We start from the raw sequence: 24,331 nt of genomic DNA, 5'->3' as shown, positions 1-24,331 counted from the left end.
GATGAGGACAAACAAGGAACAAAGCAAAGGGAACAACCCATGCTGAGGTACAGAAACAGGAAAGCACATGGATTTTCAGGGACGGGCAGAGTTCATTTTGCACTGATCTGTGTCTGTGTGTGTGCGCGTGTGTGCATGCACGTGTGCGTGGAGGGGTCCCGGCAGGGAGGTAGGAGTGTAGGAAAGCAGGCAGGAATCTGCTTTAGAGTGGTTTGATGTGTGTGGCTGGGGAGTTTCAGCTGGATTCTGTTTCTGAAATGTGTCCCCAAAATAATTAAAATAACCGCCACGTTTTAACACGCTGCCTCCTGGGCTGAGCACCTTCCCCATATCCATTCACTGATCTCTCTGAACTCCATGAGGTGGCTCCCGTGGCTGTCTCTGTGGGACAGACGGAGACACTGCAGCACAGGGTGACCCGCTGGCCTTGCAGGGCTGCCTCAAGCCCGGGTGGGCAGACTCTGCCGCTCGGGTTCCCAGGCTGCCTGTGTAGCCGCAGAAAAGGAGCCGCGGCGAAATGCTTTGGGAAACACCCTCATACATGCTGTTTTTTTTTTTTTAAAAGGTATTGAACTCAGTGTTTCACCATTATCTTAGCCTCCTGTTAAATCCTCTTTGAACCGTTTGGAGAATAAAGCGCTGCGGTGAGATGTGAAGCCATCTGAGGGTTTCAGGGCAGAGCGTGGCATGAACACCTTGCATTTTAGGAAAAATACCGAACAGCAGAAAAAGAATGAGGATGCGGTGACAGGAGAGACAGAGAGCTGGCTGGGTAGACTGAACAAGAGCCCTGCAAAGAAGAAATAAAATGGACGCCTTAGAAAAAAACATTTTTTAAAAATTGTTTTAAGTTCAGGGAAAAAAATTAGGTATGAATTTCTGGCTAGGAACTCTCTTTTTTTTTTTTTTAAGATTTTAAAGATTTTGTTTATTTATTTATTTTAAAAGATTTTTTATTTATTTATTTGTCAGAGAGAGAGTGAGCGAGAGCGAGCATAGGCAGACAGAGTGGAAGGCAGAGTCAGAGGGAGAAGCAGGCTCCCCGCTGAGCAAGGAGCCCGATGTGGGACTCGATACCAGGACGCTGGGATCATGACCTGAGCTGAAGGCAGCTGCCCAACCAACTGAGCCACCCAGGCGTCCCAAAGATTTTGTTTATTTATTTGAGAGAGAGAGAGAGAGAGAGAGAGCACAATCCCGGGAAAGGCAGTCAGAGGGAGAGGGAGAAGCAGGCTCCCCACTGATCAGGGAGCCCAATGTGGGACTTGATCCCAGGATCCTGGGATCATGACCTGAGCCGAAGGCATACACTTAACCTGCTTAAGGAACTTAATCTATTAAGGAAAAGAGACTCAGAAAATTAGAATTCTGATAATATGGTTAAAACATGTTTGGATTTATGGACGTCACCCTTTTCCTATCCTCAAATGAGATCATAGGTGGAATTCAGTGTATCAAATGGAGCTGTTCTTTGGCAGAGGGGATGGACACCTGCAACCCTGTACACCTTCCCATACAAGCTGAAAATCACTGACCTAGGTTAAGAGAGAAATAGCTAAAACAATGTGTCTTATGTCTGACTCTCATATTTAGAAAATCAGTGCATGGAGAAGCAGCGGGGTCGATGGCTGTGAATGTGACCGCAGACCTGAGTCTGAGCCCTGGCCTCTGCCACTCATTACCTTGGTAATCTTGGATAGTTGCTTGGCGGCTCTGGGCCTCCGTCTCCTCCTCTGTTATAGAGATGGTGAGGGTAGTAACCTCCATGAGTTTTGGGGAGGATTAAAGGAGTTTTTGTAGTGTTGCCACAGTATTATAGAGCTTGGCACAGGGGACGCTCTCAATGTGTCTCCTCTGTGAGACACCACGTGGGCTCTCCAGACTCTGCCACAACACCTCCAAAGACTGGGCTCTTACCCTTTTTTAAGTCTGCTAGTTTCACTTTTAGATGGCTTGAATTGTTAGAAACTGCGATCATACACTGAGCCAGTGTCTTTCAATTTCTTGAACAGTGATTAAGATTGAATTGTCCGATATGGTAGCCACTGGCCACATGTGGCTCCCGACCACTTGAAGTGTGACTAGGTTGAACTGAGATGTGCAGTTACTGTAATATACACATCAGATTCCGAAAATCTAGTACAATAATAGTTAAAATAGCTCTTTAATCACTTTCATATTGGTTACATGTTGAGAGCATACTATTTTGACTATATGATTTTAAATAAAATTTATTAAAATTAATTTCACTTCTCTGTACTTTTTTAATGTAGCTATTAGAAAATTTAAAATCAAATAGGGGCATTACATTATATTTAATGCCCAAATATGGGCATTACATTATATTTACATTATATTTCATTACATTATATTAAACAGTAGTACTCTTCTAAGAAAGGCAAGGAGGCCACGTTAATAAGAATAAGGAATATTAAGAACCATATTAGAATATTAAGAATTCCAATAAAATGTAGAAATATGCTGGAATTATTTCCTTTAGGGATATTCCTGACTGTGCTTTTTTTTTTTTTTAAGATTTTATTTATTTATTTGACAGATCACAAGCAGGCAGAGGCAGGAGGGGACAGTGGGGACAGCGGGGGTAGGGGTGCAGTAGACTCCCTGCTGAGCAGAGAGCCTGACACGGGGCTCAATCCCAGGACCCTGAGATCATGACCTGAGCCAAAGGCAGAGGCTTAACCCACGGAGCCACACAGGCGCCCCTCCTGACTCTGCTTTTAACCAAAGAATAGTAAATGGAGGAGGAATAAATACTTTCACAAAGGTACCTTCCCGGCTAAACTCTATTCAAGATAGAACCATTGCTTTATCAGGAAATTTGCTCTTGGGAATGGCGAATCCAATAACTCTTGGCCCTCTGCTATGGCTAGACTAAGAGCCCTGGTTTCTAAAGGAGACTTTAAAAAAAAAAAAAAAAAGGCCCTACTAATATCCTAGGGTGGATGATGGTTCTCAGACTTATCCCCTTTATCTTTTGCAAATTTGTTTTCATTTTTAACTAAAAGGTGATTTGTCCCAAGCTATGGACTACAGTAGAAACGACCCACATTTTGCTGTTTTCACTAATGGCTAGAATTTGTAAAGGTACTGAATCTCAACCAGCTTAAGCTAACTTACGTTAAGGACATTTCTGGGGTTTAATTTTATGCGAATTTTGTGGGGATTGGTAACATAACGTGCCATGATGCGGATATTTAGTTCAGTGGAATACCTCATTTCCTGGCCTGGTAACAGCGGAGCTGGCTGCATCTGAGAGCCTGAGCCTCACCATAGCCGTGTATGTTTGTGTTTGTACAGGACTGAAATCACACCGATCAGGAGTCCGCTGAAGAGTAGACCTCGGGGAGATCTCTGGTCTTTGAATTGTGTATTGCATTTTGTCTTTGTGAAGATTATAACGTGAGATCTTGTTCGCATACTGTCAGTTCTGGGAAGCAAACTGGCAGCAGTGTCTGTTTTCTAGGCAGAGGAAGATGGCAGGTGAAATACTTTCCCGTCTTAACTTACAAGTCTTCATCTTTCTGGATATTTTGAGTGAGCCGTCCAGCCTCCCAAGAGTGATTTTTCCACCCCTGGCTGTGAGGTTTGCTTCTTGGGCCCATGTTACTCTACAATCTCTTTTCCCATACTTTCAGGAAAGATGGGTGAGGCAGAGGAAGATGGGGCGGTTATTAATTACAGACACGTCAGTTACAGAAATCCCAGACCTGCCCAGAGTAGAGGTGGAGGCACACAGGCTGTTCGCCGCCATCCTCCAAGTCCTATCCAACGGTTTATTTTCCAAAGCCTTTGGAATGAAATGGCATCAGGTGCTGTTTCTTGTGCTTCTAGTCATCTTTTGAAGCACTTTCCATGCCTCAGTGAAAGTTTTAATGCTGGTGTGTAATTCCCATCTATTTTATGTGGAGGTATACCAACTCTTTCTCAATTTACAACCAAAGTGCTGGCTATGACAGGCAACGTAATGCAAGATATTTTAAACTCTTGCTTCTGGATGATTAACTCTTCAAAATGCTTGAGATAAGATCATGGGTTTAATCCCTGGTAATTGCCAAGGCTGTATCTGTAACCCTTGCAAATAGCATCAAAGCCGTACCATTGGTCGCAAAACTAGAAAAACAAAATCCTCAAAGAATCTTTCCCTATTAATAATAGCTCACGTGGGGGATACCACCATCTCTCCAGGTAAATGAACAAACGACAAAGCCCAAACTATCTTTAAAGGCCTTCCTTCACTAGAATCTTTTTCTTGGAACTGAAGAGGGATCTTCCTTTGGTCCTAAAATGCTCACACACCAGTCTGCCCCTCAAAACTAGCATATTTTGATTGCATGCATACATTTCTGCTTCCTCCATTAAAGTGAAAAACTCCCAACCAAACAGACCGGGAAACCACTCGTATGAAAATGTCATGTCCACGTGTGTCTTTCCTCACACTGTTTCCTAGGAGTGCCTTTTTAGTCCTTGCTCTGGGAACTGGCTCTTCTGTCTTTTTCCCTCATTGCAGTGAGTTCATTGCAGAACCCAAAGCACCAGACCTGTTTTCCAAGGAAAACCAGAGAAATTAAATGGGATTTATAGCTCACCCAGAAGATCATTAGGATTGGCTGGACCTGGCTTAGGTTTGCACCTTCAGAGAGAAATAAAAGCCCCTGGGGGACTTACTCGGGCGGTGGAATGGGATCCTCTGGGTCAGGGAGGAGGTGGTTTCTATTTGCAGTCACCCTACCACGGTCCCCTGAACTATGTGGCAGTGGTTAGCAGGGGAACTCAGCTTTCAGGATTCAGCGGGAGTTTTAAGTTGGCAAGTCAGTTATGAGCCAGCATGGTGTGGTCCCAGCTGGGCATCCTGATGGGATTAATGGTCCCTTGGCTAATACACAGGAGGTTGATCAGTGTACCTTGCTAGCTTCAAGGAGATGTTTGTTTCTTGTGCCTTTTCCTGGGAGCCACTGTATAGACATGGTGGCATAAACCCATGCGGGGAGAACTTTGAGACTGGATCTTTATTCTCTGTTGACTACTCCAGGGGAGGATATAACTAGAGGGAAAACGGCGGAGGTGATACGGTGGCAATGGAGGAAGTTACCTGGTGGGGATCTGGTCAATGGATTTCCTTTCCCGTGAGATAACAGAATTCAGCATCTCTAAATTAGGTTATTCTGATATCTTCCAGGTTACCTGCCTCTCTCAATTTGCCCTTGTGCCGGACACCCCATTTCTTGAGTAGTTATGTAGTATCTCATTGGACAAATGCAGATTGGGTCACTCAGATATTCTGTGTCCTCTGCAAAATACCACATTGCAGCAACAAAAACACTTTATGCCATGAATGAGGTTTTTGCAGTAGAAGTGGTTTATGTTGTGATTCACAGCTCTGTGCTCTTCATTGTGGCTCAAGACTGTTACTTTGATTTCTCTTGTACCTCATCCTCCTTTTCATCATAGACACGTGAGTGCTTGTGTCTGTGTACATGCAAGTGCGTGTGTCTGCCATGGAACATTCTTAGTGTGCTTTTGGGGGGGGGGGAGATCAGGTCTGATTTAATGATTGGGTGGGTTGGAGTGAGAAAGGAAAATTTAAAATACTAGCCTTGAAAGCACAGGAGTAGTAAACATTTAAAAATTTTTTGTTTTGGGAGGGGGGCAAAATTGATTGTAGAATGTGGATGCAGTGGACCTGTTCTGTTTTGAATGTTACTCATTGGAGTGCATGTTGTTGTTTGAATGAAGTATGGATCATGAAATTATGCCCCCAAATGTCAGGACTGCATTTAGTGAAAGTTAATAAATCATGGTTTGACCTGTTAAGCAATTGCAAAGCTTGTCTTCCCGTTCTCCACCCAGGCTTATGAAAGGGCTCTTTTCCAATGAAAATAACTATTACATAGCATGTAACTATTTACATATATGACCTCATTTATTCTATGCACTCACTCCTAGCCACCCGAAAGGCAGTGGCATACCCTGTGCACCACACAGGAATTTAGTAGAAGACAGAATTGCCTTGGACCCCTTCCACACAGTTTATTAAATTAAGTACCCAGATTACCTCATTTTCAGGTTGGCTTAAGCCTATATCATAGACCCCCTAGGACAGTATCAGGGTGATAGTCCAGTGTCCCCTAACACCCGTAAGCCTCTAAATAAAATCTTAGGGGAGACACTATTTTGCGATTTATTTTTTTCTTAAACCTTTCAGGTTTTTATGTTATTTATAGGCCTTCCAGCTTCTCCTTTTGCCTGCTTTTTCTCATTTATTTTCAGATAACTTCTGTTTTCTAATTCTGTGGTTCATAGACATGCCAGGAGTGCTGGTGAAAAAGATTCTTGAGACTTGCCTGCTTTCATTTACCCATGGTGGTGATGATGGGGTGATGGTGGTAATGGTTGTGGTGGTGGTGGTGGTGATGATGATGGTGGTGGTGATGGTGGTGGTGTTGATGGTGGTGATGGTGTTGATGATGGTGGTCATGGTGGTGGTATTGATGGTGGTGATGGTGTTGATGATGGTGGTCATGGTGGTGGTCATGGTGGTGGTGGTGGTGGTGGTGGTGGTTGTGAAAAGGTTGATGATAACAGTAGCAGTGACAGAAAGCTCCACTTTAGCTCCACTGCTGAAGTAGTTATTAACGTGTGCTGTGCGCACAGTTCAAGACATGATCTCATTTATGGCCCTCACAGCCTGTGGGCGATGGCTGTACGCATTATCCCCACCTTACAGATGAGAAAGTTTTGACACTCTGGAGGCTCAGCAACTTGTATGGAGTTATTAAGATAGTGAGTGCAAACGCCGTGAGAGGAATGGACTTCACAGCCTGTTTTCCTTCTGTCCAGCCACATTTCATTTCCTCTACATCATCCATCGCATTGGAACAACTAACAGACTCCCTTAAAGCTGGAAAGTGAATGGTAGGGTCAGAATTCAATCAAGCATTTGGTCCAAGCTGATGGAAATCGAACCTTGGCTCTGTTTGCTGGCATTCTGTTGCTCCAGAAATGCATTGATTCCTCCTGTGAACTTGCCCTTTAGAACCTCGTGGAGTTAAGTTGATGAAGTCCTTGTTCTCCTCTGAAGGCACGTGCATTTGCAAATATTCTGTAGAGTATGTGGGTCCTTTAAGCAAGGACATGTCTGGGTTTCTAGTGAAGTCAGAGTCAAAACTTTTATTACAGATTTTGGTAGGGTTGTGGCAAGGATTGATCTGTGGTCTTGTTGAGGAGACTGCCAGCTGCGGTGGGAACATCAGCACAAGAATGCCTTTGGAAATTAAACATTGCAATGAAAACATTCTTTTGAAGGCAGATTTCCAGGTGTGCTGTAAACCATTCTAAGCTGTAATTGAAATATAAAAGAATATTTCAAAAGCAGTGATCTATTTTTTGGTGATTGTTGTGCTAATCCTGAAATCCTAGCATGAATTAATGTAAAGACAGGATTGGATGCATAAAAGTACCCGTTTTAATCATTTAGCACATTGTTCAAAACTAAACTGGTTGAGGCTTCACGTCTAAGGGTGAAAATCTCACTTTCATCTATCAAATCCCACCATAATCTGCCAAGAACAGCCACCAGGGGCTCCTGTGGCAGCTGTGAAGACATCCTTCTATTCTCAAAGCTTGATGTCGGGGAGAGATTTGCTGCAGTTCATGTATAATGAAGTGGGAGAGGCCGATGTTTTTCAAAGTACTTCATAAAACTCAAAACGAGTGAATCCGTTTTCTGTTAAACTCTGGAACTGGTGTGTGGAACTAGCCTACAGTGTGGAAGCCTTGAGCTGGCAGAAGGTTTTGTCTTAGGAGTTGAGTAATAAGTTACTTTGCAGCAGGTGCAAGAAATGTGTTTGCCTTTGCCAGCATGTTCCCCGTGAGACAGTGAGGCGCTCAGAAGGCATGGGAAAGTCAGCTTTGGGAGCCGAGGAGAAAAGCCAACATTTGCCCCCACCCTGCCCCCACCTCCTTACCAAACACAGGAGCACCGGTACCTACGTGGTCCAGCGGTAACCGTGGGTACGATACTCAGCGTAGACCACGTGCGAGTGCTTTCTTGAGCTTGCCCCAAAGTTAGAAAGTCAAAGCTGGATCCTCATGTGTGAGCTGGGAGACCAAATGTTACACGAGGTGCTGGAGTCTTGCCCCCCACAAGCCGAAACTGATGCTGTTTTACCCTTTTATCTAGACGCACTACTTTGGCCTTTGGTTTCTCAGCAAGAGCCAGCAAGCACGATGGGTGGAGCTGGAGAAACCTCTGAAGAAACATCTGGACAAATTTGCTAATGAGCCTCTGCTTTTCTTCGGAGTCATGTTCTATGTGCCAAATGTGTCATGGCTGCAGCAAGAGGCCACAAGGTAGGTGCATTTCTTCCTGAGTTCCGTGTAAGGGTGTGGATTAACCGCGGGGCTTCAGACGAAGTCGATGAGCAGGTTGATGGAGGGGTGTGTAGGTGTGCAGTGGGGAGGAGTGGGGAGCTGTTGGGGATTGTTTACCGGTTGCCTTGCAGCTTTAGAATTGTGGTTTGAATCCGTGATGCTCATAACCCCAGTCGGTCCCCGTGATGCTAATAAGGTAGCACGGATCCTGAGGCTGAATGAGGTTGAATGTGGTGTCCAGCCATGGAGAAGCATCCGTTGGAGACTGTGGGTAGAATCGATGTGCCAGGATCTCGTAAAGAATTAACCACCTTGTACTTGTTTGGTCTGTCCTTTCCCTTAAAATGCTCCCAAGCAAAAGGTAGCAACAGATTTTAGATTTGAGAAGGTATTGACGATGGGAGCAGAGTTGAGGAGGATGTTGAGAGGGCGAGAGTTTTGCTTGTCCTTGGTCACAGAAGGGACAGGAAGCCACTGGTAGAGAGGAGACCTGGAATCGGGCCTCTGCTCCTGCTCCTGGGCTGTCTTCCCTCAAAGAAACCACCTGCTGTCCTTGAAGTGGCACTTTTCCCTCATCTGTAAAGTGAGGGATTTCCTGTGTTTCTCAAGTTCTGCTAAGTGTGCAGTTCCATGAATGAAACAGTTGGTGCTGGCTGGTGTTAGTACAGTTAGTACAAGGTCAGAGTTTTCCATTAAAATATGCAGAGGGGTCATATCTCATCAAACGGTTCTTTCTGTAATAAAGGAAATTGAATGAACCTTTTCTTTCTCACCTTTTACTTGGATGATGGCATTCGGAGTACTTGGGAAGCAATGCTAGCGACATCCTGAGAAGGAAGAAACAGTCTCGACTACTGCACGTGTTTCTTAGATTTCACACTTTTAAGACAAGGAGGCACTTAAAATTTTTATATACATTTTATGGTGATAGGTGGCATCTTCTTCTTTTTTTTTTTTAATCAAAACCTACTATTAACTAGGAGCTCTTTCTGTCAGCAGAGGCCATGAAATAGCTCACAGCCTCATCCAGAAACCTGTGTTCAGTCTCCCAAGTATCATTTGTTTGGGTGGACGCCGTGCACCATTTTCAAGTTTGTTCACTTACGTGGGTTCCTTCCCGGGCAGGAAGTTATTAACTCCTCAGAATGGGACCATATTCCCTGGCTCCTGACTCCTCCTTCAGTACCTCACGCAGGGTCGGGAGGACGGCGTTAGCCTCAGACTAGGCAATGCACGGCGGTAGGTAACGAGGATGAAACCCGGCCTGTGAGTTCACACATCTGGGGCAAAGTTCAGTCTGTAAGAAAACAACGAAGTGTTGCTGCTCTGGACAGGGTCCAGAACATTCTTCCGTAAGGACTGTCATTGAGGAAGAGCTGCTGAAGTGACTGTGAGGGACTCAGCAGTGGTGATATATGAAGCCAAAATACGTTGGTTAAGCTTAGAAAAATGAAGACCTGCAAGAGTGCCATAGCTGCCTCTGGAAATTGGAAGACGCTTGTGGGAAGGGAATTCTGTTAGCGCTGCAGCACAAAATTTGGGCCCATAATAAGTGACGTACAAGGAGTTGAAAGACTTTGGTTATTTGACTCCACACAGGAATGCTCTTTCTGATAATTTAAGCCAAAAAAGGTGGAACAAGCAGACTTACAAAAGGGTGAGTGCCCTGTTTTCAGTGGGGTGGCACTGACTGGACAGACAGGGTGGTGGTATCTTGTAGAGTAGACCCCCACATTGCGTAAGGTGTTGGACAAGATTGGTGGTTCTCAAGGAGACCAGGGCCTGCTCTATCACGATGACCTGCAGCATTTCCTATAAATGTGGTTCTAGGCTGGTAACAGAAGTCTGAATCGGGATGTCTGGGGCTAGGGATCGGGAGAATATATGGATTAAAATAAACAATATTCTCAGGTGGTTCTGATATTCATCCAGACTCGGTAATTAACAAATTAGTTACCTCTCGTTACAGTTTTAGATTTTCCTGCTAAGTAGACTTCATGCCACATTATTTGACTGTCAGTGTTTGCATTCACAGGCTGACACAGAAAGTGTTTAAATCTGAAAATCTGACATACAGAGTAAGAATTAGGATGGTAGGGGTTGTTGAGACTGGAGATCAGGAAGGAATTCTTTTTCCTTAGAATATTCTTTTTGCTCACTTGGTTTGGTTCATTTCAAATGAGTTTCGATAAGGAGTGAACGAGATCTTTTCCAACCCAGGATTTTGAAGCAAACTCTGTTATTGGCTGAGCTGATCAACTAACAAAGAAAATAAAACTTGAAGGATATTTTTAGACTTAAACTCGGAACTAAACTGTATAGATGAGAAGCACATCCCTGTCTTTATGGTAGAGGATGTTTAAAGCGAGGACCTAGGTTTGCATGACGACTTGTGGGATTTTGTTTGGTTGGGTTTTTTCCCCAGCGTTGCAGAAATTTTTGTTGTTCCAAGGGACCCACTAGAATGTGCCAAGGGATGTCAGAGCAAGTGAAAGACTTTAGCTGGGGCGATGAGGAAATAAGAGAGAAGTTGTTAAGTACAGAAAGGAAAATTGATGGAGAAAGGAGAGAGAGAAAAGGGCATAACCTTGGGAAGTGACGCAGGTGTGATTCAGGAGACATATCCTGGGCTGTGGGCGTTCGGACTAGATAAGAGCAACAAAGGAGACCCGGCTTGGCCATAATACCATTTAAAAATGCTCAGGGTTCCTGGGTTTTGTGTTAGACACCAACGAATGAGCCAAACTCAGGGTGAAGAAGGCTACTCATGGTCATTAGGAGCTGGGAATCTGAGCCTTCTTGGGAGGTTTTAGAAGCCTGGGGATCTGAACTGGATACTGAAACCGTCCTCTAGGCAGAGCAGCCAAGGAAGAAGCGGTGGTGGTGGTAGGGCAGCATTCCAGAGGAATGTTTCACAGAAGGCCCGGACAACGCTCCTTAGGAGCAGCTAGTGACTAACTCTTCAGCCATTCGCTGCTCTCCCCGTCACCAGACATCTCAGGTGAAGCTGTGCCTTGGCATCTGGAGAGCACCTGGGACCCGCCACTCAGACGGTGGAACAGTTAGTCTTTGTGATGCCCCGCAGAGTAAGATATTTGCATAGATTAGAAATGGGAGTCTGTCTTTCATTGTGGGCAGCCCGTTGGAAGAGGCAGCCATTCAACCATCTGTGCTTAAAAAATAAGCCTTTGTCTGAAGCCAACCAAACTTGTTTTCACCCAACACATGTTTGCAAGGGTTTGGCCACTTCTATTTGAGAATAAAACAGGTTCTATAGCATTAGTAGGGCCCAGCCGTTTCTGCTTTCTGAATAAGGGCAAAGAGTTTAGAATGAGTACTCTGGTTGCTTTGGGGGGATGTAGGTGAACCCACATATATGAAGACCCATGGTAGTGGAAGGAGGACGTATCCTGGGGCGCCTGGGTGGCTCAGTCTGTTAAAGCCTCTGCCTTTGGCTCAGGTCATGATCTCAGGGTCCTGGGATCGAGCCCCGCATCCGGCTCTCTGCTCGGCAGGGAGCCCGCTTCCCTTCTCTCTGCCTGTCTCTCTGTCTACTTGTGATCTCTGTCCGTCAAATAAATAAATAAATAATCTAAAAAAAAAAAGTTGTATATTCCATCTCTTGTCCCTAGACAATACCACCCTTGAAAACTTGCAGGTTAATAGACTACTAGGAACAACACAACAAAAATTTGAGAATGATCTTGATTGTAAACTATCTCAGAGAGTGATTAACTTTATTAAAGTTATCAGGGACAGATTTTTTAGATTAGAAAATTGAAAATGATCACATCCAGACTTTTTAAAATTAGAACATTGAGAAGCTCTGCTTTTTTTTTTTACATTAATTTTGACATACTGTGTTTCATCTCATCTCCCGGATATGATTTTTGAAGAGCAAATCTCCTCATAAGAGAAGGACATCTTCCAAGATGCTGTGATCGAGTTGGAGAAGAAATGGACAATTCAGGCCCTCCCTTTAGGTGATAATTGAACAAGAAGATGAAAGAGATCAAAAGGAGACACACATAGGAGTCCACATAGAAGGGGGAAAAAATCTCTTGATATTCCTACAGAAGTGTGAAAAAGCTGAGACAAAGAACACAGTCGTAGACAGATGGAAAATGAGTCATGAAACCATAGGAATTACAGAGATTAAGACCAGGGTTTGTTAACCCCACTGCAAACTAAGATGCATTACCTTGGGGCTTTGAAAATGTCAGTTTTCCCACTTTGGTTAAAATGACTCAAGGGCTCGGACCACCATAATTTTTTCCATGTTGCTTTGTCTCTCCAGCTCCTTTCTGCTGGCTTCTCTGTTCAGCAGAGGGACTCTTGCTAGCGGTTCCCTTTTCCCCATTCTGTTCTCCTCCTGACTCAAAGGAAAGATTTTTGTAATGTGTTTTAATGATTTGCATAGCAACGGGCTCCGTATAAACACGGGGTTTTCAGATTTTTCTGGACACAGAAAGAGAAAAGATGGTTGGTGAGAGGTGGAGAAACCCTCCGTCAAACAGAAGGATCCTTAATAACAGCGAGGGGAAGCCAGAAAGCTGCTGGCTGAGGTGACTGCTTTTAGTTTAGGGCTGGGGGTTTTCCAAGTCTTTCTGCAGTAAGGAAGTACCTATTTAGTGCTTTTAGTACTAAAGAGAACACTTCGAAGAGAGTAGTTTTTTGCAGGGCGCATCGAGATTTCACAGTGTAAGCTACTGGTGGTATGCCACAGTTTCTAAAATTTAAATTCCTGGACATTTTCCTTTTACCGAAACACGTCTGTCTTTGTAACACTCCCTGGTGAATGGTGCTTTTGCACGGTGCCAAGGAACTTCTGCTTGTCCTAATGAAGTCAGGTAGCCTTTCCTTCCTACCCAGGACAGGTCTGTGGCCTGCCGGTTCAGGGGGTGCTATCTGCTGTCCTAGAGGCAAGTGCTATATGGAAGCAGAGCCCCCGCTCTCACCAGCACAGTCACTCCCCTTGCCAAGGACAATCTTAGCACATCTGGTACATCTGGCGGCCTCTCCATGGCTGTGGACCCTGTTCCAAGCTCCCTTGGTCGAGTGGGTGCTGCCTCTGTTTTCTGCACTTCTCGGCCTCCGTGGGTCTCCCTCCTTTTCAGACTCACAGTTCTTCCGTCTCCCTCCATCTTCTCTCAAGTTCTAGACCAGGGGGCTGAATTCTAGCCTGTCAGTTACACCTGCCAGTTACTGTTATTGGAAGGACTTAAAAAGTACTTCATCTCTGCTTGGGCCCGGGTAGGGTTCTAGGTTGAATGAAGTTCCTGTCTGGGAAACACTTATGGGACAGGGTGTCATTTCACTAACTGGGAATAAATGCCCACACTGGAAACCGCACCGTTTAGGTTTCATAAGGGGGGGGGGTGGTGGTGGTGCATTTTTTCGTGATGGTGAGTGACAGGGGAGTGAGGTTATTACATGTGCAGACTGTGATGGGGACCCACGGCGTATGGATGGCAAAGCCAGGTTAGATGAATCTTTACATCCCCGAGAAGGCCGGAATGGTGTTTTCGGTTTTGTGCTGTTGTTGTTTTCTGTTTTGTTTTTAAACTAGGTTTCAGGAAGTAGTTCCAGTGACCTTACAGAAGCTTTCTTCACCTCCCCTTTCTCGTAAATACGGATGCTTTCCGGGGTAGGCTCTTGCAACGTGCCTTGAGTGCTATTGTAAACAAGTCAGCCTTCAACCAATGTTTAAAGTGTCTCTTTTAAAAGCTCTAATTATGGTAATGTTTCCATTTCCTTTACAACACCATTTATTTTGTTCCTCCGGTTCTTTGAGTTCTTTTATTATTTTGAAATGTCATTTTAATGGCTATTTAAAGTTTACCCGTGGGCTGGGAAATAGGGACTCCCTTCAACTCAGACTTAAGATTCCGTGTGAGTCCCCCGTAGATAATATAATTTGCTGAGAAAGGCAGATCTTCCTCCGGCCAGCTCCAGCTGGTGAATGGAGACTTGTTTTCTCTCTCTCTCTCTCTCTCTCTCTCTCTCACTGTCTGTTGATGGTGGAGAATGGGGTTGTTTCTGCCAGATATTTTAGATATTTTAAGATGCCGTTGTTCCTGGGATTTAATCTTGAACGTTATTCTATGTGGGTGATGTATTGTTTGATGAGAGGAGAGAAAAATGCCTCTAAAGAATAGAGCGGTCTCCAAGGGAAGAACTGCTCCCCAAAAGAGGATTACTTGATGAAAATGTTAGTTGCCAATTGCGTTATTCTGCATTTCTGCCGAGAGGAAGCACCTGTTCTGTGTCAGTCATTTTGCTCGTCGGAGGGCGTGTAAGAACCCATACATCTTCACGATTCCCCCCTCTTCTGCAAAGAGCTGGGTCTCCAAGCAGTTTTTGGTTCATTTCCATGTATGTGATTTATTGCTGTTAGAGTTCGTCCTTGAAGCTAACACTGCTGACCCTGCTTGCTTCCTGGGGAAGGCCTTCTCGCTGTTTCAGAGAAACCCCGAGAGCCTGGCAGGTGTCTTGCCCAGGCCAGCTTCATGGGTGTGTAACCCAGGGGGTGGGTTGCACGGCTCTGAGCTCAGAAAGGCCCTGTGCTTGGGTTCAAGCTCTGCTGTGGCCCTCTTGAAATTCTTAATAATTTTTGAACCACGGACTCTGCATTTTTATTTTTCACTGGACTCTCTGAATTATGTTGCCAGTCCAGCCTGGGAGAGCCTCCTACTTCTAGCTCTGTTCATTCTCTTCTTTTTGTTTTGATGTTACCTTAGGATTTGTTCTCAGTAATGGGTGGATCTGCGTCTACTGTTATGGGCGTGATCAAAGAGAAAAAGTAAAAAAAAAAAAAAAAAAACTCTCGTGGAACAAAAATAATACGTTCACTATCTATGCAAATACGAAAATACAAACGTAGCCCTGGTAACCATTTCTGCTCCTGGACCTGACTCACGGGAAAATCCTGCACAGTCCGGGAGCTGTTATAAAATCAATTTAATTTCCTTTAGGGAAGCTGATTGATTAGTGTATCTCCTTCCTCATCTAGGATTTCTTCATATTTTACTGTGAAGATGACTCTGCAAAGTTTATAGGTTTCTTAATTAAATCAAGGGCACCCCTTAGCCCCTACTTAATTGTTGGTCTTCCGAATGCATGAGGGGTTGCCTGCTTGCCCCACTCCCTAACCTGCCTGTTCCGGGAAAAAGATACAGTTTGCAAGACATGCGGGAAGTTGTTAGCTATTTAGGCAACCTACTGCCATTAGAACAAAGTATAGGCAGATAAAGTAGAGTTAACCCTTACACATAATCTTTGTGGCTTTTTAAAAAATTCTTTCCCTTTAAGGAAGAGAAAAACAAATAGTAGTAAAAATTCAGTATATTCTAATAATATCACTTGACAATATTATTCATTGTAGGTGTCCTGTAATGCATGGAAAAATGAGATTTTAAAAAAGATTTTGTTTATTTATATGACAGAGAGAGACACAGCGAGAGAGGGTGCACAAGCAGGGGAGTGGGAAAGAGAGAAGCAGGCTTCCCGCCAAGCAGGGAGCCCAATGTGGGGCTCAGTCCCAGGACCCTGGGATCAGGACCTGAGCCGAAGGCAGACGCTTAATGACTGAGCCACCCAGGTGCCCTGAGATTTTTTTTTTTTTTTTTTTTTTGAGATTTTATTTATTTGAGAGAGAGAGAAAAAACAGCAGCTGGGGAAAGAGAAGGGAGAGGGAGAAGGAGGCTCAGGCTCAACCCCAGGACCCCAGGATCATGACCTGAGCTGAAGGCAGACACTTAACTGACTGAACCACCCAGGGGCCCCAAAAAACAAGATTTTCAAAAGGAAATACATTGGAAGCATCATTCATAATTCAAAAGAAGCTGACATCTGATTTTTACCCTTTGTAAAGCAAGATATACTCATGTATGTCTTAATCGTGAGTAAAGCAGAGTTTCCCCAAAACAGATGAAATAATATACCTTGAAAAGCCTTTGCTTTTAAAGTGTTAAAATGATCTCATCTGTAATCCTATAGTTAATGTGTGTTTGTCAGTATTTGATGATCTATCCTGAACTTTTCAAAAGGAAACAAGTATCGTGTTCCTATTAAGCCCTTTTGAAAATAACTTAATTTCTTAAGCAAGGGTCATATTTGCAGTCTTTGTGTATTTCTTGCTTTCCAAAGATAAATGTATTTGCTTGTTCATTCGCTCAGTCAATTCCAAATAGTTCTTTATCAGAGTGACATTGCAGAAGACTGAGAAAGATTCCACATTTGACCCAGGGACTATCAAAGATTTGGAATCGAGCATGAACTCAAATTTTAGCATATTCTATTTTTTCAGAAGCCGAGTAGAACGTGCTGATCCCACACAGCAGTGTTTACCTTCAGCTGGGGGGGTTGGAGAGAGGGGAAAACAAACAGAAGCTATGGGAAGAGGTGTTCGGTCATGCCAAAGCATGCCAGCTACGTTCTATGAAATTTTAAAGACATCCACTTCCTTATGAAGGATTCTTCGGATTTGTAGGGGTATCATTATAATGGGTGGGATCACCAGTGGTGTGGTAGTTTGAAAATGGGTTTTTGAAAATCTTGGGAGGAGAGGGAAACACAGGGAGTAGAGGTTTTAGAATCCTTTGCTCTACCTTTTTCCTGGACTCTCCGGGCTGGGACCTTAGGTTGGGGTCGAATGGGTGTGGAGGAGGGAAAGGAAGAGAGAGATGTCATGTTTTCACACGTGACAGAGACCCACAGGCCCGAGCAGCAGCAGGATCTGGAAAGCACAGAAGCCTTCATGGTGCCTTATGGTAGAGCTGTTGTCTGAGCCCATCCTTGGCTTCCAGACCTCCTCTGTGGGCTTCTGTGCAAGAATGTAGTTCGCATTCCATGACATGATACAGTTTCATAGTAGTAATAACAACGCTGGCCAGCATTTGTGTGTGAGGTGCTGTGCTAAGTATCTTCAGCCATTATCTTTTTTTCAGTCCTCTCCAGAACCTAGGAATTGGCGCTATTATTATCCTCTGAAAAAGGATTGTTTCCTAACAGAAGTTTTCTTACTAATAAGTAGAGATGTCATCCCTCAAATAAGCTTTGATGTTCCATTGCCCGCCAAGTACATCTGTCCATATGTCCCCATACTCCCCAGAATAACGGGGTTTAATTTTTTACTGGAAGTGTCAAAAAAGAATTCCAGACAGCTGACACTCCTGTGGTGAGAGGTGGTAAGCTGCTGCCGTTTGGGTGGATTCTGGTCTCCCAGTAGGTTTTGTTTCACCTGGACCATTTTCTAAAAAATTGAATTTGGATGCCTTACATGTAGGCACGCACTCTACAGTTTGTCCTGTGTCCCGCCCTGCCCACAGTGTTACGGTGGACATTCACTTCTTCCTGTGATCTGACGGGTCCTGTAGGCATTCAGACTGTGGCCACTGTCCGTGTAACGTGAAGGACTTCTCAGTATTGGGTCAACGCATACCTTTTCATTGGCCCAGTTGGCTTTATGCCACTCGGCGTCTCACCGTCTAAATCCTTTGGCTACCTCCGGAGACCGTAGCTGGATAGCGGAGGATCATTTCCTTGAAGCCCTCATTTGAAAACTTTGTTTCTGTGTAAAATCACTCCAGGGTGCTAGATTACATGGCCCTGCACTTTCTGTTATGGAGATGCAGCTCAGATTTCCCAGATTTTTCTCCTTACTGCTTTCAGCATCTGCTTCATTCATAAAGGGTTCCATCCAGAAGAAAGGTACGAGATGTTGTGTAGGCCAACAGAAAAAAAGTCACCAAGATCATAAGCAAACATGGTCTGTTTGAGAAAGTTTGGTTTTTCTTCTATCAAGACAGATCAAGCTTTACTAAAACTGTAGTTTATATCTAAGCATCGAACATCACACACTACTGAGACCAGTCGCTTCATTTTACAGATGAAGAAGCAGAGCCAAGAAGATAAAGGGACTTTGCCCATTGTCACACTTGGCCCATCGACAGAGCCTGACTCTTCCTGAGGTGCTCGGATGATTGTATGTGGACCAAGCAGGCAGACAGGGCAGAGCCCATGGATGGCATTTGTGTAAACTTCCAGAACCCCTTGCCCATCTTCCTCTCCCTTGCCCTGAGACAGCTGAGACACACTGGAACTGGAAGAGATGAGTTTTGTCCAAGGGAAGGAAGTAGTTCAGACAGAAGGAACAAAGAGCAGAAGAAAACAGGCACTTCTTTGAATGGAGTCATTTAAATAGTGAGCATTATGTAGAGGTTGGAACTAAGATGGGTTTTATTTAATGTTTTTATCAGTCATCTGCAGCCCTGGGCACGGAGGGAAAGTGCCAAGCTTTCAGAAGACACGAAGCCCTTTAGAAGAGTAGAAAATTGAGACATTGGAAATAAACAGTAGAAAGGTGTCAGCTGGTGTCAGGTTACCAGGTGCGACTATGGAATAACGATCCTCCTTTCTGGTGCGGTTTGGGAAAGCACGTGGAGCGGGAGTCATCATGGGGGGACATGTTGCAACACGTTTCATTTTACCCCAGCCGAACTCTTTCCAGGTCAGCCCGTCAGTCTTCGCGCCTGCAGCTGGGGAGAGAGCGTAGAGTGCTCGCCAGCATGAAAATGTGTTACTGTTATTCAGGGCAAAGTCCAGCAAATTTTATGTAAGTTGAACTACAAGCAAGTCGGAAACATGATACTTTAATAGAAACTCATGGAGATAAAGCAATGTTAGAAACACATGTTTTTTGACCAGGACAGATGTTGTGAAGGAGGTAGTCAAGACATTCATGATGATAACTAAAGCAGGAAGCCAGTAGATCTGAGGAAAACTGGGAAAGTTCAGTAACTTGGATCCTCATAATAAACCACCAACTGTGGATCCTGATGGAAGAATTCGAAGGCAGGTTATTATATCTGCCAGGCTGTGTTGTGTATTTAGAATGATGGATGGAATCAGCAAAGACTGGTGTTTGGTCTAATCTTCCCCAAAAAAGGGGGGGGTGGATAAAACGTTGTTCAAAAACAAAACAACTTTAGTATTAGTAGCAGCACAGACCTGTAGTCAGAAGACCTAACTCTCAGGTATTTGTTTCTTGGTCAGTCTCTGTAAGTCCCCAAAACTCACCTTCTGTGTTTATTGTCAGGAAATGATATTAACAGCTTCAAAAAACACCTATCAGTGCGTTCAGTGCATAGTAGATATCCAGATGTTTGTGTTTTTTTTTTTTTTTTTTTAATTAAAAAAAAGATCTGTTAGGAGGTAGTGACAGTGCTGCGTCCCTCAGGAAGCTGTTGCAGGTAACTTAACAGTCACCTGGCCGAATGAGTCCTGGCCCACACCGCCTGGAAACACCCAGGGAGGTGCATTCTGGGAAATGTAGTTCAGCCTAGCCAAGTTGAAACATTGCAGAGCCACCAAAGGACTTAGTACATAATTCATGATTAGCAGAGTCCAAATCACCGTTCAATGCTGTTGCATCCACAGTTGGTACTGACTTGTGAGTTCCAGAAGACAAAATTACTCTATTTAAAAGTTTTAATGTGGTTAAAGAGAACTCAGATTTGTCCCATATTTTCTTGGACACTGTGTGAAGATAGAGTTGCAAAAACTCATTCAAACAAAAACTGTGTTGTTACCATAAATACCGGCTTCCCAAGGAAGTTCTCCATCCTCATGCCACTCCCACGTCTGGGAGCAGATCTGATCCAGACGGCCCAGGCTGGTCCTCTCGCTCTGCCGACTTTCTCAGATGAGCGTGAGTGAAGAGGATAAGGCAGGCCTGGCCTCGCAGCTTCACAGATGGTCAGAGCAGCTGCTCAGGGTCTTGAAGCCAGGCTGGGCTGCAGCAGGAGGGACCAGGCTGACCTGATGCCAATCTTCCAGTTCTTGTAACTTGAAGAGGGTGTAGTCCGAAGAAGATAAACAGATTCCAATGAAAGATTATTTAAGAAGATGATTGATAGACCCTTGGTAAGTGATTTTTTTTTTAAGATTATTTCTTTGGCAGAGATCATAAGCAGGCAGGAGAGAGAGGGGGAAGCAGGTTCCCTGCTGAGCAGAGAGCCCGACTCGGGCTCGACCCAGGAGCCTGGGATCATGACTGGAGCCGAAGGCAGAGGCCTTATCCCACTGAGCCACCTAGGTGCCCCAAGTGATGATTATTTAAAAAAAAAAAAAAAAAAGGCAAAATGGAGATATCGGGAGCCCGTTGACTTCTGAAATGTGGTCCTTAGCAGAATTGCCCTTGGCATTTTTAAAAAGTTCAGATTGCTCTGCATCGCTCTCGACTTCCGGAATCAGAATCTGTTTTTATTCAGTGCCACAGGTGATTTTTGGACTTAAGTTTGGTTAAATGGAGTGCAGCTATACCTTGATGTTATTGCAGTCACTGGTGTTTTATGTTAGTGTATCTATGTTAGGAACAGGGTGGATTTCAAGGCAGTGGGATCAGATTGAAATAGTTACAAAGTCCAGAACACCTGGTTTAGGTTGGGAAATTTAGAGGATGGATGGTGTGGACTTATTTGCAGAATAACTGTGGGCATCTTCATGGGATCCTCGAATATGCAGAATGGGAACACAAGGTTCTGCAGGAATTTTGGTCAGTTTGTATTTCCTCAACTTTAATATGTAACATTTTAATCTTTTAATTTGGTAAATTTTGATAATGCAGTATAGATTATACATAATGTATGGTTTCATTATAGGGGCAGTACTGTAGCAAATGTTTAGTATTCTGTGCATCTATAATAAAGGCAGTAATAACAACTGGCCTGAATTATACTATATTAGTACTCTAGAACCTTAAATGAGACCCTTTCCACTATTTCCCCAGACTTTGACATTGTAGACTTAAATTTAAGAAAATGAGAATTTTTCAAAATTGAGAATTCTGTTCTTGGATTTCTCTGGTTTGTTGATTTCTACTGCATTTAGGTAAATAAAAGACAAAACAATAGGTAAATAGAGAAACGGGAAAAGATCATTTCAGACAAGTACAAGTCTAAAGCTGTGAAGACATTAGAGTTTCTTTTCATGATCAGTTTTAAAAAAATGTATATTATTTTCCTAGACTGGTTCATTGAATCTTTGATTCTAAATACCAATAAGAAACACAAGATATTTAAGTAAAAAAAGATTTTTTTTAAATACAAAGGCTCCATTCCAGATAGGATTTATCTTAGTTTTCCAAACAAACTTTTACGACCCTCTCCTTATATACACGGAGATATTCTGTGTTGCTTATGCACACGTAACCCCTCCCATGATTTTGTGATGTGCTCCCTCTCGTTATGAGTAGTGCATGTGTTACCCTGAGAGCTAATACTCTGACAGTATTTCACCAAAAAATTCCATGTTTATTTTTTTTTTAAAAGGCCTGGAAATATTTTATTCACAGGAAGTTGGAAAATAACCAGAGATAGGAAAACTGTATTCTTTATACCCGGTTCATGTTCAAAAGAGTGTCCCAGATTATTTAACTATTATTCTCCCAAAGTAGGCATTTTTCCTTCCTCATTTAATGTGATTATTTGCTAATTTATAACATTATATAATTATAACCACAGTATAATTAGAAATGCATTTAGAGCTTTAAACATATAGATAGTAGAAGAATGTTGAATTGAATTACAGAGATTTTTATCCATTGCTTGGATACTTGGATTTTACCTGAAAGCACATACACAAAACAAACCTAAAACATTTTACTCCTCCTTATCCTTGACTCGGTATGTAAGTAATTGCATTAGAGGCTATTCAAATAGAAGAGAGAATCAATCTAGCCTTCTGACGGTGGGGACTGAAATATACATAGTTAATTGTCTACAGTAGTGTCTGCTAGAATGATGAAGGGGGCTCATTTGGGCATTGTATGGATTCTTTTATGATTTTCATTTCAGAAACACAGAATTTTGTAATGACAAAAGACATTACAAATCATCAAATCTGACTCCCTTGTATGAAACCAGCCTGATCAGAGCCTGCCCGAGCATTAGCTTCCAGACCGGTGCTCCCCATGCCTGTATGCTGCGCTCCACACAGTCCAGCCCCTGCCGCATTCCTCCCACCTCCACCTTGACTTCCAGAAGTCCGGGGACTGGGTGGGTGTCTGTTCTTTGCAAGGAAGTTCGTCCTTCTGCCTTTTTTTTTTTGGATCCTCAATCTTTACCCAGGCTTACTCCAGTTTCCCATAATTTTCAAATGTCTTTAATATCTGTTTCTCATAGATTCCTTGCCTTCTGTTTAAACGATGGTTTTTTTCCTCTATCTTAAATACTAACCACAAAAGTTATACTTGTGTATATTTATACACCTTTATACATCCTATTACTACTGACTATCTCTGTTACCTTCAGATGTCTGATTTTTGGCTCGTTTTCTATGTATTTACTCGCTGCCTTCATCATTTTTTGTTTATTGGATCCTTTGAGTCCTTGAAAAGTTATGTAACTGATTTTGCTCACCTTGGCCTCTTGACGGTTACTAAAGGACACCCCCACCTCTGAACCAGTGGCCTTTTCTTACTTCTGTTCTCTTCACTCACGGACAGCACTAGACAGAAAGAGTCCACTTCTTGAAATCCTCCTCCTACTTGACTTTTGGTACCTTTCAAGCTTCATCCAGTCTCAGACCTACTGCTTTTCATCTTCTGATCCCCAATTTGCCAGAATTCTGTCCTCCTAAATATTTTTCTCTTTATGTACTATCTGCAGTAGACCTTAATCATTTTCAGCCTTTAGGAGTAGTTCCTGACAGATGCGTCTTGATTTGGTATCACCCACATCTTACTACTTACCTGCTGGCAGGACAGTCTTCCATTCATTCACTCACTCACTCACTCATTCATTCATTCATATAGTGAATATCTACTATGTACAAGACACCAGAAGTATACACAAGATACAGCCTTTTTCTCCAGGAGGATGCATTCATGGGAGCCCCGTGCTCTGTGTCGCATTCTTGCTTCAGGCTCTTCGGGTGATGATGGCCACTACCATTTGTCAACATCTCTACACAGGACGCTTTGCTCACTCTATCTCAACCAGTCCTCGTAGGAACGAGAAAGATAGACCAATGAACTATTTTCCTCCTGTTACTTTCTGTTAGCCTTACATTTAAATTATTCCCTAAATACTTTCTGACCAGCTCTGGTAGACTTTTCTCTTGGAGTCACATTGTCACCTTCTGTTACCAGTATATTTTAGATAAACTGTTTGTTGAATTTACAGACGGTGCAGAAATCAAAGTGTACGACTCAGTGAATTTGTACAACACAAATACACCTCTGCAACCAATGCCTAGATTAAGAATTGAAACATCTGGGGCGCCTGGGTGGCTCAGTGGGTTAAGCCTCTGCCTTCAGCTTGGGTCATGATCTCAGGGTCTGGGCTCCAGCCCCGCGTTGGGCTCTGCTCAGCAGAGAACCTGCTTTCCCCTCTCTTTCTGCCTGCCTCTCTGCCTACTTGTGATCTCTGTCAAATAAATAAATAAAATCTTTAAAAAAAAAATTGAAACATCCTTCTTCATGTTCCTTCTCAACCTCTGTCCCCTGAGAGTGACCACTAGCCTGACTTCTGACAACATAAATTGGTTTTGCTTTGATTGTTTTTAAGGTAGAATGATAGAGCATGTGCTCTTTGGTGTCTTCTTTGACCAACATTTTTTAATTTTATTTTATTTATTTATTTGACAGAGAGAGCGATCATAAGTAGGCAGAGAGGCAGTCAGAGAGAGAGGAGGAAATAGGCTCCCTGCTGAGCATAGAGCCCAATGTGGGCCTCGATCCCAGGACCCTGGGATCATGACCTGAGCTGAAGGCAGAGGCTTTAACCCACTGAGCCACCCAGGCGCCCTGACCAACATTTTTTGAGAGTTATCTGTATTGTCGAGTGTAGTTAGAGATTGGTAATTTTCGGTGCTGCATAATATTCCAGCACAGGGAGATATATATATATATATATATATATATATATATATATATATA

At 43.4% G+C, this 24,331-nt stretch overlaps 1 protein-coding gene across 2 annotated transcripts in view; it reads left to right on the top strand.

The window, feature by feature from the left end:
• The window catches only part of PTPN14 (protein tyrosine phosphatase non-receptor type 14), a 169,756-nt gene that overhangs the window by 71,192 nt on the left and 74,233 nt on the right, over positions 1-24,331 (top strand). For both annotated transcript variants that reach the window (XM_059412690.1, XM_059412691.1), the window contains exon 3: positions 8,201-8,370. In XM_059412690.1, the coding sequence (XP_059268673.1) occupies positions 8,201-8,370 (170 nt within the window). The remainder of the gene's footprint in view (positions 1-8,200; positions 8,371-24,331) is intronic.

This window comes from Mustela nigripes, chromosome 10 (genome assembly GCF_022355385.1).
Source record: "Mustela nigripes isolate SB6536 chromosome 10, MUSNIG.SB6536, whole genome shotgun sequence".
NCBI classification, from domain to species: domain Eukaryota; kingdom Metazoa; phylum Chordata; class Mammalia; order Carnivora; family Mustelidae; genus Mustela; species Mustela nigripes.
This window is presented reverse-complemented; position numbering and strand designations above follow the sequence as displayed.